The sequence below is a fragment of the Aethalodelphis obliquidens genome, unplaced genomic scaffold (assembly GCF_003676395.1).
Source record: "Aethalodelphis obliquidens isolate GAN/ISIS:26980383/991018 unplaced genomic scaffold, ASM367639v1 scaffold24, whole genome shotgun sequence".
Taxonomy (NCBI): Eukaryota; Metazoa; Chordata; class Mammalia; order Artiodactyla; family Delphinidae; genus Aethalodelphis; species Aethalodelphis obliquidens.
This window is the reverse complement of record NW_020837968.1, coordinates 20,017,133-20,034,688: the sequence shown is the minus strand read 5'-3', so window position 1 is coordinate 20,034,688 and position 17,556 is coordinate 20,017,133. Positions and strand designations below refer to the sequence as shown.

The 17,556-nt window shown below is 38.9% G+C and overlaps 1 protein-coding gene across 4 annotated transcripts in view; it reads right to left on the bottom strand.

Moving 5' to 3' along the window:
- Positions 1-16,905, bottom strand: part of AHCTF1 (AT-hook containing transcription factor 1) — an 83,978-nt gene extending 67,073 nt beyond the window's left edge. For all 4 annotated transcript variants that reach the window (XM_027122385.1, XM_027122386.1, XM_027122387.1 and 1 more), the window contains exons 1-3: positions 16,591-16,905; positions 2,818-2,942; positions 711-964 (exon numbers count right to left, since the gene is read on the bottom strand). In XM_027122385.1, coding sequence (XP_026978186.1) covers positions 711-964; positions 2,818-2,935 — 372 coding nt within the window. In that variant the 5' untranslated portion in view covers positions 2,936-2,942; positions 16,591-16,905. The remainder of the gene's footprint in view (positions 1-710; positions 965-2,817; positions 2,943-16,590) is intronic.
- Positions 16,906-17,556: the final 651 nt, after the last annotated feature.

Genomic DNA, 17,556 nt, shown 5'->3' with positions numbered 1-17,556 from the left:
TCTATTATGGTCTGTAACAGGATATTGAATACAGTTCCCTGCGCTATACAGCAGGACCCTGTCGTTTATCCATCCTGTACATAATAGCTTGCCTCTGTGAATATCAAGCTCCCATCCCTTCCCTCCCCGACCCACCCCCACCCCCACCCCACCTGTGGCAACCACAGTCTGTTCTATCTCTGAGTCTGTTTTTGTTTCATAGATATGTTGATTTGTATCATATTTTAGACTCCACATATAAGTGATATCATATGTGGAGTCTAAAATATGATACACTGAAATATTTTAGAGTCTAAACACTAGACTTTCTAATATTTCTGACTTACTTTGCTTCGTATGATAATCTCTAGGTCCATCCGTGTTGCTGCAAATGGCATTATTTCATTCTTTTTGATGGCTGAGTAATATTCCATTGTGTGTATACGTGTGTGTGTGTGTGTGTGTATATATATATATATATACACACACACACACACACCACATCTTCTTTGTCCAAAGAAAGTTTTATTTTAAATGTTATGTTGTTTTGATAATATATTTTTAACCTCTTTATTTTAAACTTTTTAATGAAAAACAACAAACTTCCATAAAAGTAATCTAATTACAAATGTATATAGCTCAATGAATTTTCACAAAGTGAACACACGCATGTAACCAGCAGGGGTTCGGTTTTGAAAGCAGAATGTCCACATATCTTAAGCAGTACCTACCCTTCCAGGAAGAACAACTGCTTTAACCACTCTTGATAAACCAAGGTCATAAAGACAGAGAACACTCCCTTCTGCTTCTTCCAATCCAATTAACAATCCAGTTCTCTTCTGCCAAGAGAATTCTTTCACAGCTAGGACTATAGGAGGCTGTTCATTCACTCCACTGAATCTATATGCAGACAACCGCTCTCCTGTTAGAGAGTTTACTACCTCAAGTTGCGGACCACAAGCCAAGCAAGCAAGTCCATTTTTCCCTAGAAGAAAAAAAACAAAAATGTTGCTTATTTTAATATTGTATATATACAACAAAACTAAATAGCAGTTAGCTCTTTTACATATATAATATACAGCCATTATCTCCAAACTGAAATCTAAGCATTTACAGAAGAGTGGTCCTCTAATTAGTAAAATAAATTGAACAACTACTAATGCAATAATAATAAAGTAACCATTCAGTAAAGGTACCATATTATATGCTTAAATACATTATCTCACTTACTCCTTGTTACACCTCAATACAGAAATAAGGCAACTAAACTTTCATACAACTGTATGAATGAATGACTTGCCCAAAACCCACATGGCTACAAATACCAGAGCCAGAAGTGGATCGCAAGTCTGTTTAACTCCCAAACTCATATTTTTACTACATTATACCTTAAGAGTTAAACTAGGTGCTAGGGGAGTTATAAAAGTATAACTCATGATTCTGTCACTGAAGAGTTCAAAATCTGAGAAGACGAGACATAACCAGTATAATAATAGGAAATATCAGAAGCCCTTCTTGGCCTCTGACTAGTCATGTCTGGATTTTATTCTTCATGCAATCTAAAGTAACTGTAGGGTTTTAAGCAGGACAGTGACAATCTGATTTACATTTTTAAATGTTAGTCCAGATGCTAAGCAGAGAATGGACAATAAGGTGGGACCAGAGCAGAAGTAGGGAGATGGTGCCTTATGCTTATGGTGGCCATGAATAGAGAAAAGGGAATTGACTGGAGATTCATCTCAGAGGCAGAACTAAAAGGATTTACTTGCTGATGAATAATATACAGGCAGGTGAGTAATACAGAAAAATCAAGAACTAGACCCTGAATTTTCCCTTGAACAGCTAGATGAATGATGTTAATTTTTACTACTAAATTTGTGATGTCTACCATGCATCCAAATAAATAGCTGTATATACTAGATTATAGCTGAGAGAGACTAAAGAGTTTTAAAAAAAATAGCATGGCACAGTGGGGACCAAGAATGCATGGGTTCAAAGCTCATTTTTGCCACTTGCTTTCTATGTAACTGGGACCAAGTTACTTAACCTATTTGATTCTCAGTTACATAGAATAGTGCCTAATTAGAGAAACCTAGTAGTTACCTCAATGAAAAGTTGTTACAGTACCTAGTATGTAAGAGTAGTACTGTTATTACCTTCAATATTCAAGAGAATAGCACTATAAATAGCTAAATTACTGATCTATATGTTTTGTTGTCTTCCTGCTAGGCAGGATGGCTATAAAATTCATTTTCAGAAAAGTCTTCTGCAACATATTTCACTAGACTGAAATCCATAATTTAATGGCTTCTCTGGTCTAATTCTCTGCTGTATTATATAATGTAAAACATCATTATTATTAAGATCTTGTTCAGATTAATAGAATTAAGAAATAAGACTTTCAGAATATATTGTATCACCTAGGTCACTACAATCAGGTTTTTCTACTCGTAAGACTGTTCACGTTCTAATCTAAACTCATCACCGATAAAACTTACTAATTATAAAGGAAAACCAGCCATGTATCATTTCTACTTTCCAAATGCAGATACTCAATACTAAGAGATATAAAATATATGGTATTGCAAAAAGGAAAAATGAACTATAATACCCCAGGAGATTCAATGACAATGTGCTCAAGTAGGTAGAAATTAATACATATGTAGTTGTAGATGTAATATAGTTACATAAGACCACTCTAAGCAGTTCTGCTTTTTTTTCTTCCACTTTAAAGGAACTGCAATATATGCTTAATATTATTTATCTTAATATATGTTTATTATTAATCTTATTAAATTTAGCAATAATGTTGCTAAATTTTCAGCAACATTATTTTACCTGCAGCAAACTTTCCACGAAGCACAGATTCTAATGTTATTTCATCTTCTCCAAGGGCTTGGATAGTCACTTCTGGGAATTGTGCTGTTACAGTCACTTGGGCTGTTAGGTCTCGCATACTTCCACTGCAAACATTTTTTAAAGTACGATTATTATGATATAGTTGTACTATAAGACACCTGATTATCTCTAACCAAGGGGAAAGGGAAAAAAGAAAAGAAAAAGAAAAAGCTACCATACAAAAGTAAACAAACTGAAACTAAAATCTGATTATGAACTACACATTATGTGCTTTGGGTCTGAGACATTCTCTCCTAAGAAAGTATTTCCCAAACAGCCTTAGGAGGGTAAAGATTCATTAAGCCAGATGTCCTAAGGACATACATGAGTGCCTAGATTCTTCAAAGACTGGGTTCAACGCAATTAATCTTATTGCTTCATTTACTCTCAAAGAACATTTCACACACAAAACAGGAAAAATTGCTATTATTTTAGGAAAGTTACCACTACAGTAAAAGAGGAGAAAGTGCATGAAAAATGTCCAAACCCACAGTAACCTCAGGAATTGAGTTCAGCACATGTCTTTAACTGCACAGAAAAAAATCTAAAATTATCTTTCATTTACAATGTATACAACAGTAGATTTCCTAAATGACTCTTCCATTGTAAACAATGAAAAATGATGGCTGAAACATAAAAGTATCTTTTTGAAAGATTACGGAGTTGGCAAAGCCAAAAGTGGAAACAGTAGGAATTTTAGAAAATATATAAGCTGGCTTGGGTCTTGAGGGTTAGCTACTAAATCCAGTTCTGGTGACCCTGATCTTGTTTTGAGCATCCTGAGGTCCACAGAGGCTGAAGAAAAAGCTTAGGGCTAACCCCCCCACCTCCATTAAACTCCATAGGGCTATATCATCAGCATAAAGGTGAATGAGACAAACACCCTCTGTGCAGGACTGCGAGCAATAAAGCTGCTCATTTTGACCATGGCTGAAAGTTTCTACACAGAAAAAGAAAATTTCCCTTCATACAAATTAGTGGCCAGAATTCAAGCTATGGTACCAGAAAATACTCAGGTGAAGAATATTATAAAGTAGTTTCAGGTTGGTAATGCTCCAAGCAACCCACAGAAACCACCAAATATTTGAACTGAACTCTTTGGAATCTCAAAGAGTTCTCAAAGATGAAGTTCCAAAGAAAATGAGCTTACAATCAAAATTACAAAACTTTAACAAGGATATCAGGATCAACAGCCAGCAGAATCAGGCTATCAAAGACTTCATTCAGATACTGAAAACATCAGAGAACAGAAAATAAGTATGTTTAATAGGTTTAAAGAAATCAAAGATTGTTTGCTAATGAGGAATAAACTTTAAAAATTATAATGAAGGGGCTTCCCTGGTGGCGCAGTGGTTGAGAGTCTGCCTGCTGATGCAGGGGACCCAGGTTCGTGCCCCAGTCCGGGAAGATCCCACATGACGCAGAGCAGCTGGGCCCGTGAGCCATGGCCGCTGAGCCTGCGCATCCGGAGCCTGTGCTCCGCGATGGGAGAGGCCCGCGTACCAAAAAATATATATATACATATATATATATTATAATGAAAATTGGTCAAGTAGATTTGGGGGGGGAAAAAAGAACTTCTGGAATGAAAAATGAAGTAAAATTTAGAACTCAATGGGGAAAAAACCTCAATGGAGCAATGAGAATGTAGCAGCTACAGTGCAACAATATGAACAAACATCAGAGTATATTATTAAACAAAAGTAGAGAAAATACATGCAGAATTACATTTATATAAAGTTTAAAAGACTACAAAACTAAAAAAAATATTTCCTAAGAATACAAACACATGTAGCAATAGTATGAATAACACAAAGGAAACCATAAATACAAAGTCCACAATAGTAGCTACCCATGAGAGGAGAGAAAGGGGAATGGAATGGAGAATACACAAGGGACTCCAGGTAATGGTAATTTTCTTTTTCTAAAACTTGGTAGCGAGAACATAGGTATTCTTTGCATCACGGTTCTTCATAACTTACAAATATTCTTTTGTACCTACTTAAGTCAATAAAAACAAACTCAAAAGATAAGAGAAGCAGTGGAGAGAGAAAATGTAGCACAGAGAGACAAAGAGATGAGTAGTTAAAAGTTACAGGCAATACAGGGAGAAAATCTAACATACGTTTATTCAGAATCCCCCCAAAATATAACATGAATGGCAAGGAGGAGGCAATATTCTAAAAGATATTTCCCAGATTTGTAGAGACAAACTAATTCTCTGAAATCAGGAAGACCAGTGAATTCTAGGTCAAATAAAAAGAAATGACTTTTCAACAACAGTGGAAGTCAGAAGTCTGGAATATCTTCAAAATTCTAAGCAAAAGTAGTTGTCAACATACAGTTTATATATCACTGAAATTATCCTCAAAAACAAATATGAAAACACATTTTTGGACAAAAACTGAGTTTAGCACAAACAGATCCTCCCTTAAAGGGAATTCTAAAAGAAGGCTTCAGGTAGAATAATGATCAGACACAACTTCTGAGACACAAAAGAATGGTGTGTCAAAGTACTGGTAAATAAATGGAAAAATCTAAAATATGGACAACATAACAGCAACAATAATAATGGTCAAGTACTGGATTTAAATAAAGCATCTGTAATCCTCTTGTCTTGAGAATGAAGAGACATTTGACTTATTTTAGACTCTGTTACATATCCAAGTTGAAAATATATATAGGAAGAGGCATACACAAGAACGTATATATTAGTAGAAAGTTTCCTTAATAGGAAAATACTAAAAATAACCAAACAAAATAAAGAGAAATTTTCTTTATCAGATTATAAAAACATATTATTATTCAATACATTATAATAATTAAAACTGTAATAATAATATGCTAGTAATGGACAAATCGATCAATGAAACAGATAATTTAGACACAGAACCACAAAAATTTAGTAGATGATATAAGCATATTTGGGTATTTCAAATCAGAGCAGAAGTATGGACTATTCAATTAATGTTACCAGTACAATTTGTTCCAGCAAAGAAGTTACACATTGGTAGAGCAAAGTTATACACACATTACCCACACACATACTACACACTCCTCCCCTAATATCTAGAAAATGAATAAAAGTATATGTGTGTGTGTGTACATCATGAAACAATACAGAAGAAAGAAGGTGAGTTCAAAAAATCCATAGAATTCTAATATCCTTCAGTTTGGAAAGAACTAAACTAAAAGGGTGAATAGATAACCCTAGGAAAATTACAGGTCTAGAAGCCTCTCATTACATACTACATACCATTGAACCTCATCAGTGGGCCATCTTCCAGGGCACTGTGCTGCTTTATTGGAAGAAAGGCATTAACATCCAAAGGAGTCTCCCTGGCAGGAGAGTAATACCAAGTACAGGTCATTTTACTAGGTACATGGTTCCCCAGCAGGGACTACATACAATTTTAACACTCAGCCCAAGCTATTCTCAGAAAATAAAATCAATACTATCAAACTGAAACCTATGTCAAAACAATAGTTAACAGCCACTCTTAACAGATCTTTCTTTAAAAAAAAAAAAACAAAAAAACCCAAACACCACTTTTATAAAGAAATGACTGATGTGTTAAAAGAATTATCATAAGCTTAATAATTCCTGTCCTTTAATTTTAGTTTTTTCTTATAAAATTAATTTTCTAAAAAATAACATTTATAGTCTATTGCATTTCATAAAACTAGTCTCTGTATGAAATCTTCTACCTATATATCTGACTACAGAGATGTCTGAAATACAAAACATTAGTACTATTTACTTTTGTGTGACCCAAATTTGGGGTGATTTGTTCCTTTCTTTATACTTTTTTGGTATGGCTTGGATTTTTTTTAAATGTTTTTCATTTTTATAAAATGAATTAAGTAAAGAACTTTTTAAAAACAAAAAAATCTAAAACAAAAAACTTTGAAAATACAGGAGATATTTATATAATCTAAGATGGGAAGAAGGTGCAAATCAACCTAATATTCACTAACAATCAAGAAAATCCCATGTTAAATCATGATACCATTTTTGCCAATCACTGTTAAAGGTATAGAGAAAACACACATGTGCTTATACACTCTTGCAGAAACATAAACCCCCAAAGCCTTTTTGGAAGATAATTTGCCAGGCCCTAATTTTATGCGGACAAATCTTTTGACTTGGTAATTCTAGAATTTTTATTTCCTACAGGTAAAAAACTTTACCTCATTATCATATCACACCAGATCACCAGGAGAAAGAGATCCCTGCTACTCCATGGCTTCAAATACTGTACGACAGCAACACCATATTTTTTCCAAAGTAACAGACACTACTAACCATTCTCTATGTGGATGCTTCCACTGCACCTCAAATTCAACATTTCCAAAATGAAACAATCTTTCTCCCTCCTCTCTACAGATTTGTTCCTTTTCTTCTGTTTCTTCTCCCAGTTAATGATTCCATCACCTACCCAGAAACTTTGAGGACTTGGTTAAAACAATGATTCTTCAAAAAAAATTTTCCTTGCCCGGGTTAAGTTACAATTTCATTTGCTCCTGATAAACCTGGTACTTCCCCTATCATGGATGGTACTTATCGCACTCTATAATTTCCTCTTTGTATACCCAACTAGAAAGTTCTAAGGGGACAGATTAGATCTTACTTATTTTAATCCAAGTAGTTTCCACGCTGAAGGGGGCAAAGAATATTGGTTGACTACATGAATAAATGGTTTCCTTTTCCTCCCCTTACCCTGCAATACAAGTGGTCACCAAAAACTGCCCATTTTACAAAACAAACAAACAAACAAAAAACCTCTGCCTTCTAGTCCATTATTTCTCTTCCTAGTGACTCAGGCTTTATCAAAACTAGACTAATGGTCTTTATTTTTTTTTGCGGTACGCAGGCCTCTCACTGTTGTGGCCTCTCCCGTTGCGGAGCACAGGCTCTGGATGCACAGGCTCAGCGGCCATGGCCCACGGGCCCAGCCATGGGATGGGGCACGAATCCGTGTCCCCTGCATCGGCAGGTGGACTCTCAACCACTGCGCCACCAGGGAAGCCCTAGACTAATGGTCTTTTGATCTCCAGTCTCCTGTTCTTTCTGGTCATTCTACAATTGGCAAGTACTTATTCTCACTACCAATTTATGTGAAAAGAAAAAATAGATTTGAAAAGGTTACTCAAAAACATGAGTTATAATTTTCTGTCCAGGCTATGAATGCTATTTTCTGGACAAAAATCTGTTCAACTACGTCAAAAAACATGTATGTCACCATTAACTCAAAAAACTCAAAAAAAGTTGTGTTTGAGACTTCCTAGTTAAAGTGTAAGTTTTTTTTAAATCCAAAACAGATCTAAAAGTATAATCAAATATAAAGTAATTAGACTATTACTACTATAACATATACTCAGTGAGAAGTAATGACCTTTAGTCTCTTATAATTATATTAACATCTTATATATACATGATGGTCCTAGGCTCAAGCTTTAGATGCTGAAAGCATTATGTTTTCATAAAGTGATTGTATCCCTCTCCTCCTAAGTATTTTAGTACCAAAGAAAATTTTACACAAATTTAGGTAGGAAAGGCCACAATCACATTGTTATTATGTTGGTTTCACCTCTGATGGCCTTCTCTAGTCTTGATTTAAAAAAAACAGTGTAATGGTAAACTGAAGTTAACACATTTTTCCTATTAAACTTAAAACCCAAATCATTTCTCTGAAGCTAAAACCTCCAAAATTCTGTACACTTTGGGTAGCTTTTCCCAAAGTATAGTCACTGGAGTGTTCATGGACATTAGGCAAAAAAGTTCCATGATCAATGCAAATCAATCAACCAACAGAATTATGAGATGACTTCCACAAAGTGATTCTAAAATTCATCTGAAAGGTGCACAATAATCAATTTTTTGAAAAAGAAATATAATAAATGTTCCATTTCTCAGGCTGGATGTGTTTTCTGTTATGCTCTTTTTAATGTAAAACAAAGATTACGACGTGGAAGTAGTGGCTCAAACAATCGCAATATTTAAAAAGAGAATTGTGATTTCCATTCCCAATATATTCTCCCACCTAAAAAAAAGAAACAAAATATGTGAAAACAAGTTGTTCAGACACCAGACAATAGGTAGCACAGGACAGTGGTCCCTAAGAAAAGAAAAACAAACAAGATGACTTCTAGGACTGTCCCAGGTTACCGTGTATAGCGTGTATCCAGAACACAGAGCAGAGAGAGGGAACCCACATAGAGCTCAAGGGTCGCCTTGAGTTGAGAAGACAGAGTTGAGAATTCCAAAGGTAGCTAGAATTCAAAGGACAGAGTACTGCAGTACAAAGGGTCATACAAAGAGCTCCGGAGATTTGCAGTGGGTTCTCCTGAATCTTCACATGGTTAATATAAGCATGTAAGGAAACTACCAGAAGCCAAGAAATAAATCATTGGAAAAGCAGAGGAGAAACAATCCCCAAAGTGTATGCACGCCCAGGTATAGCTCCAGAGTGAAAAAAAGCCTAATACATGGGCAATGAGTAGAGTACTCAGAAAGGTACTGACTGCTTCAGGAGTGGGGAGAAAAATTAGCCCTTGTCTAAAGGCTACTCTGGTCTAAAGCTCAAAAAGCAAGCCTCAAAAGAATCAAACTGTTTCCAAGAGACTTAGCTGCATCCCAAAACAAAGCTCAAGAATATATAAATGATTGCAAAAATATTCAGTACTCAAGAAAGTAAAATTCATCATGTCTGGCATCCAATCAAAAACTGTCAGGCATGCAAAAAGCAGGAAAATGTGACCCATAATAAGGGGAAAAAACAACAACAAATAGAAACGGACCTAGAAATCACACAGAAGTTAGAATTATTAGATGAGAACAGTAAATCAGTTATTCTAGCTATAGTCCCTAAGTCCAACAAGATAGAGGAAATCATGAACATGTTAAGGAAAGACTTGGAAGATATAAAAACGTCTAAATTAAATGTCCAGAGATGAGAAATACATTGGATGGGATTAACAGATTAGACACAGAAAATATTAGTTAACTTAAACACCCACAGTAGGAGCTATCTAAATAAAATGAAGCACAGAAAGAAAAAAGGCTGGGGTGAGGAGCAAAAGAAGAGAGCATCACTGAGCTATGAGGCAACCTCAAGTGACCTAATATGTGTAATAGGAATCTCCAAAAGGAGAGGACAGAAACATCTGGAAAACTAATGGCCAAATTATTCCTAAATTTGATGAAAACTACAAACTCATAAATCAAAAAGGTCAGTAAACTTCAAGCATGAGAAACATGAAGAAACGCTACCAAAATATTAATACATCCTAATCAAGGGACAAAGAGAAAATCTTAAAGTAGCACACTGCAGAGCAACAAAGAATTACGAGACATCTCACTGAAAACAATGCAAGCCAGAAAAGTGGAACAATGGGCTTCCCTGGTGGTGCAGTGGTTGGGAGTCCGCCTGCTGATGCAGAGGACACGGGTTCGTGCCCCGGTCCGGGAGGATACCACATGCCACGGAGCGGCTGGGCCCGTGAGCCATGGCCGCTGGGCCTGCGCGTCTGGAGCCTGTGCTCCGCAACGGGAGAGGCCACAACGGTGAGAGGCCCGCGTACCGCAAAAAAAAAAAAAAAAAAAGTGGAACAATGTATTTTAAGTTCTGAAAAAAAGCAAGCTGTCAACCTATAATTCTATATCCAGTGAAAATATCTTTTTTAAATGAAGGCAGGGCTTCCCTGGTGGTGTAGTTGTTAAGAATCCACCTGCCAATGCAGGGGACACAGGTTCGAGCCCTGGTCCGGGAAGAACCCACGTGCCATGGAGCAACTAAGCCCATGTGCCACAACTACTGAGCCTGCGAGCCACAACTACTGAAGCCCATGTGCCTAGAGCCCATGCTCTGCAACAAGAGAAGGCACAACAATGAGAAGCCCGTGCACCGCAATGAAGAGTAGCCCCCACTTGCCGCAACTAGAGAAAGCCCGTGTGCAGCAACAAAGACCCAACGCAGCCAAAAAATAAATTAATTAATAAATATTTTAAAAAATAAATTTTAAAAAATGAAGGCAAAAGAAAGCCACTTCAGACACAGAAGAACTGAAAAGATAGTCACCAGTAGATCTGCACTACAAGGAATGTTTAAGAATTCCTTCAGGCAGAAGCAAAATGATACCAGATGGATATCTGGATCTACGTAAAAGAATACAGACCTCCAAAAAAGGTCAAAACACTTTTTTTTCTTATTTTTAATCTCTTTAAAAGACAATTGTTTATTCGAAGCAAAAGTGACAGCAATATATTGAGGAGTTTATAACATATTTACAAGGAAAACAAATGACACAATGGCACAAAGGCCTAGAGAGGAGAAATAGAAGCATATTGTTACAAGGTTCTTAACACTATACACGAAATGCTATGTTGTTTGAAAACAGACTATAGTAATTTAAAGATGGACACTAGAAACCTTAAAATAAACATTAAACACACACACACAGATATAATAAGCCAATGAAAAATAAAATATCAACATAAAAAAAGTTAATCCAAAAATGCTATAAAAAGAGAAAGAACAAATGGCTAAATGGGAAAAGAATCTGAAAAAGAATAGATACATGTATACGTATAATTGAATCACTTTCCTGTACACCTGAAACTAATACAACATTGTTAATCAACTATACACCAATATAAAATAAAAAATTTTAAAAAGAACAAGTGGGACAAATAAAAAAATAGGAAGATGGTAGATTGAAACCTAACCATATTACATCACTAATTACATTAACAAAATGACTTTAATATTCTAATTAAAAAGCAAAGATCAGTCAGACTGGATAAAAAAGCAAGACAAAGTTTAAATAAAAAGCTTAGATAGGTTAAAAGTAAAATAATGGAAGATATATCATGCTAACAATAAAAAAAAGCAGAAGCAGCTTATTAATGTCAAAGTAGAATTCATGGGACTTCCCTGGTGGTCCAGTGTTTAAGAGTCTGCCTTCCAATGCAGAGGACGCGGGTTTGATCCCTGCTCGGGGAACTAAGATCCCACATGCCACAGGGCAACTAAGCCCGTGTGCTGCAACTGCTGCTCTAGAGCCCACTCACCACAACTAGAGAGCCCAAGTGCTGCAACTACTGAGCCCATGCGCTCTGGTGCCCACGCACCACAACTAGAGGGCCCAGGCACCACAATGAAGGATCCCGCATGCCGCAACAAAGATCCTGCATGCCACAGTTAAGACCTGACACAGTCTAATTAATTAATTAATTAATTTTAAAAGTAGAATTCAGAGCAAAGAATATTACCAGGGATAAAGAGGGTCATTTCATAACAATAAAGGGGTCAATTCTGACACACAGGAGTTCAAAAAAAGGTTCAGTGAGTGAAAGAAAAAGTTTTCCAAATTTAGAAGTTAGCCTTTGAATCTATAGGGCAAAAATTGGCTTCTGGTTTCCAGACCTTTCAAATCCCATATTTACAGTGTGAATTTTAACATTTTAAGCACAATGATGAGAACTTCTAAATATTATATTAGAAAGAACATCTTATATAAAGACATATCTATATATACGTCTTCACAAAAATACATTAAGCAGCTATGGTCAGTACTGTACAAAATTAAGTACAGTCCTAGCCTGACATGCCAGTATTGACAACCTCTAAAAAGTAATTTACAAAGTTTCAAATCCTTCCAAGGTCTAGATAGGCAGAGCAAGAAAATTGTGCCTAATTTCAATGAAAATATTGTCCACTGTCTTTATAAAGCACAGATGGATTTTCACTCCCTTCACAAAAACCTTCAATGACTCCCCTACTGAATATAAAAACTGACATCTTCAGCCACAGGTAATCAAGGCCCTCCACAATCTGGCAGTCTCAGACTATCTTTACAATGTTTGTCTCCCCACGCCCCTTCCTTCATCAGTTTGCTATTGCCTCGCATATTCATTCTTTTATTTATACTGTTCCCTCCTCTACCTCCTTCTGCCAAAACCCCATTTAAGGACTAGATTCCCAGTGTGGTCTGGGTAGATCAGTCCTTTTCCTATTTAATCTCATCTCTGAGCTCACTCCTTTCCACATTTATGTTAGCAATCCTAAAAATAATTTTTGAAATCCGTTATTTGTATTTGCCGGTCTTCCCCACAATACTATGAATTCCTAAAAGACAAAAATCATACCTTATTCCTGTGAATTCCAGAGGGTCACAATGCCTTGCAACTAACAGGTCCTGAACACGTCATAAATTAGGATAGCAAGATACTAGCAGGGACAGGAAAAGACATGTTGAACAATAAATATAATCAATTTTTAAAAACTCAATATTCTTAAAACCCAACAAGAAAACAAACAACCCAATTAAAAAATGGCCAAAGATCTAACAGACACCTCAATAAAGAAGATATACAGATGGCAAATGAGCACATGAAAAGATGCTCCACATCTTATGCCATCAGGAAAATGCAAATTCAGACAATGACCTACCACTACACACTTACTAGAATGGCCAAAATCCGGACGCTGACAACAACCAAATGGTGGTGAGAATGTGGAGTAACAGGAACTCTCATTCATTGATGCTGGGAATGCAAAATGGTACTGCCACTTTGGAAGACAGTTGGGCAGTTTCTTACAAAACTAAACATATTCTTACCATATGATCTGGTGATCACGCTCCTTAGTATTTACCCAAAGGAGCTGAAAACTTATATAAAACACAAAAACCTGCACATGGATATTTTTAACAGTTTTATTAATAATCGTCAAAACCTGGAATCAACCAAGATGTCCTTCAGCAGGTGAACTGATAAACAGTGGTACATCCAAACAATGGAACATTATGTAGTGCTGTAAAGAGTTACAAGCCAAGAAAAGACGTGGAAGAAACTTAAATGCGTATTGCAAAGTGAAAGAAGCCAATCTGAAAAAGCTACATAGTGCATAATTCCAACTATAAGACAATTCTGAAAAAGGTAAAACTATGGAGACAAAAAGATCAGTGATTGCCAGGAATTAGTAGAGAGGGAGGGATAGAGAGGGGAGCACAGAGGATTTCTAGGGTGGTGAAACTACTCTGAATGATATCATAATGGTGGATACATGCCATTAGACATTGACCCAAATCCATAGAATGTGCAACACCAAGAATGAACAGTAAACTATGGACTTTGGGTGAGGATGTGTCAGTGCAGGTTCATCAATTGCAACAAATGTTCCAGTCTAGTAGGGGATGTTGATAATGGGAGAAGTTATGCATGAATAGGAGCAGGGAAAGCGTATACTGGAAATCTCTGTGCCTGCCACTCAATTTTGCTGTGAACTTAAAAATGCTCTAAAAAATAACGTGTATTAAAAAGAGAAAGCTCAGGGACTTCCCTGGTGGTGCAGTGGTTAAGAATCCACCTGCCAAGGCAGGGGACAAGGGTTCGAGCCCTGGTCCGGGAAGATCCCACATGCCGCGGGGCAGCTAAGCCTGTGTGCCACAACTACGGAGCGTGCACCCTAGAGCCCGCGCACCACATCTACTGAAGCCCACACGCCCAGAGCTCGTGCTCCACAACAAGAAGCCACAATAAGAAGCCCGCGCACCACAACGAAGAGTAGCCTCCCGCTCACCACAACCAGAGAAAGCCCACGCGCAGCAACAAAGACCCAATGCAACCAAAAATAAATAAATTAATTAAATTGATTCTAAAAAAAAAAAAGCTTAATATTGGATCCCACTTGTTTTTAAGTATACATTGCTTCAATATTAAGAAGCAAAGCAAAATTTGCAAAAGTACTAGGAAAGATATTGACACAATACGAAAAATCAGTTGTGTGAAATACACACATCCTAGAAGGCTGCTAAACTCCACAACAGAAAATAAAACTTTAATCTAGTTGTTCAATAATTATAATGCACCATATACTGAGCGAACATTTCTACAAAACATTTTGTATGCATTTTGACTTTAAAAAAAACACACTAAGAATTATGATATAAATGTAAACTAGCTGTGGACCCAAAAACGTCCAGCCTTTTAGCAGTTGTTCTTTCAAACTTAATTCAAACAGTTACCAATCACGAACTACTTTTAAAACATCGCGTTGGGAAGTGAATGCAAGGGCAGAAAGATGACCTACTTCCTGATCTCAAGGAGTTTACATCCTAGGAGACACATAATCAACCATGAAAATAAATGCTACAATAAAGGTGTATATTCTGTGAGATCCCAGGAAAGAACTGGAATAAAGAGAAATGAAAGAGTGTATAGAAAAGATGGCATTTAAGCTAAGGAGGATTTGAAAGCTGAAAACTTGAAAAAGGCAGCGATGGCACTCCAGGCTGAAGGACAGGAGCAAAGGAACATTAAAGTACATCTTCAAGAAAATGGGCCCAGGATTGGGGATGATTCTGGAATAGCCGAAGCATAAATTCGGGAACAGTTGAGGGTGGACAGCAGACAAGATTTACTGTAGAGACCGCTGACCTAACCTAGGGAAATGAGACTTCATTCTGAAGAAGAAAACGAAAAATCTCCGGAAAATTTTTATGGTTAGGAAAGAAACAATGTTTTGTGTCCTCTTAAATCGAGATGTGTCCATCCCAAAATTGCTGTATAACAATCTTTAAAAAAGAAAAAAAATTTTTTTTGGTAATTATTGCTGTACTGCGAATCGGTGACATTCTGGCACTAGGTTATTGAAAAATTAGAATCAAAAATTACAGTACGGGGAGAATGCAGACTTTCCCTAGCGCTTAACACACTCAGAGCATGCCTCAAACATTAACTTGAGCTGGGCTTGTCATCCCTAGTCAAATCCTCCAAAATAAGTAAACCTACCCTAATTTCTTCTCTCCTTACAGACTTAATCAATGAAAGCTCACTAAAGAAAAGTCCTTAACATCTACTGGCTCTTTAGGATATTTTAAGAATACACTCAAGTTTAGAGTTTCCAAGAGACCTGTATTTTATCCTCAAGGACCCAGGTTCTTATCAAATATCTTCTCAAACTGCCCATTTGAAAAAAGATAATAACGGCTAGTTTGAACCTCGTTGGCTTTGAGAACAAATTAACCTCCCCACGCCCCCCAGTCCACAAGTAACAAAAGTAATTGTCCTCAAGTTTCCAGGTGGCACAAGCAAGGCAAATTAATACCCACTCCAAGATGTATAGTTATTTTAAATCTCCTTTATCGAACCAATTCACTGCACTTTTCAAATCACGAGGCAAACTTCTCCGCCCGGGACTCATCCCAGCCAGGCCCAGGAGCATGGGGACCACACACCAATGTTAAGACAGACTCAAAGTACGAGTAGGTTCCCCCGGAGGGAGGCCCGCCAAAGTCTCAACCGCACCAAAGAACAGTAGGTTAGAGGCGCCGCGGTCCAGGCCGCCGGGAGGGCGTGAGCACCCGGCTGCCGGCGCGTTAGGCGCGGGGGTTGGACCCTGAGGCGCCTCTACGCCGCCATGTGCCGCCGCTCCGCCGAGGTTATATAACAAACTCCCGGGGCCCTGGAGCTTGCCGCAACCGCCAACGCCCGCATTCGCCCCCTCGGGCCAGCTCCGCGAGTCGGGCCGCTCCGCGAGTCGGGCCGCCGCTGCTCGCTGAGCGGCCACAAGTCCGGCCTAGGCCCGGAGCGCGGAGGGCCCGGCGGGCCAGGCGCGGCGAGAGAAGCCGGACCGCCGCTCCGGGCCCAGGCCGCGCCGACCAGCCCTCCACCGTCCCGGCCCAACCTCCTCCTTCCCTTCCCACTACCTGAGAAGGGCGGGTGACCGAGCGGCCGCGGCCGCCGAGTCCAGGGGGGCGCGAGGCTGGGCGCGAGCTCCTCCCGCGCGGGTCCGTCACAGCATCTCCCAAGAGACACAGCCGCCACCGGCAGGGCGCGCACACCTCCGCACAACCCCCGCGAGCGCCTTCGCCGGCAACAGGCCGGCCGACCGCTCAGCGACTAAAACGCAGTCGTTGCCTGCGCCGCGGCCCCGGGTCCCTTCCCCACGCGACTCTGTCTCTTCCGCTCGCGCAGCGATGACCCGTCTTTGCGCATTACCACCCGGCCGACACACAGTCCCAAACAACCAGGAGGGGAGGGGAAGGGCGGGGAAGGGCGGAGAGAAGTGGGAGACGGAAAGGAGATCACGGCGCTGGGACCTGAGTTCTCGCGAGTGTTCCGGCCTTGGGCGCCGGCTCTGCGGGAATTTCAAACTCTCTGCGAAAAAAGGTGGGGGAGGGAAAGGGAGGAAAGGGAAGCAGGGTGGGGAAGGGCAGGACTTTTTTGTAAAATAGGATCTCCCCACCTCCAAAGAGCTGAAGGGAAGAACGACTACGAACCCCACAATGCCTTGCGCGTTAAACCGCTCTGGTTGCCCAGCCCTTGGGCCTAGCGCGGAGTCGGGAGTGGTAGTCTGTACCCGAAGTAGCGCCCGCGTAGCGATCCCGCCGGGTGTCTACTGTGACGGGAGAGTCGCCGCGTTATCTTCTGGATCCGCTTGCCGGCGGCCGAATGATAATCTTTGCCTTCGGTGTTTTTCTTTTTCCCTGCTCCGGCTTTCCGTGCCAAAAGTGGGCGCCTGACTTTTGGGGAAACGCTTCTTTCCCTCTCTGTATTTTTAAACATCCGAGCGTGCTTTCGTGGCCAGAGATGTTCACGAGGTCTAGTCTAATCTTCTAAGTCAAAATTTTACCCCAAGTCAGTGTTGCATGTTTGGTCACCCTGGGGTTTCA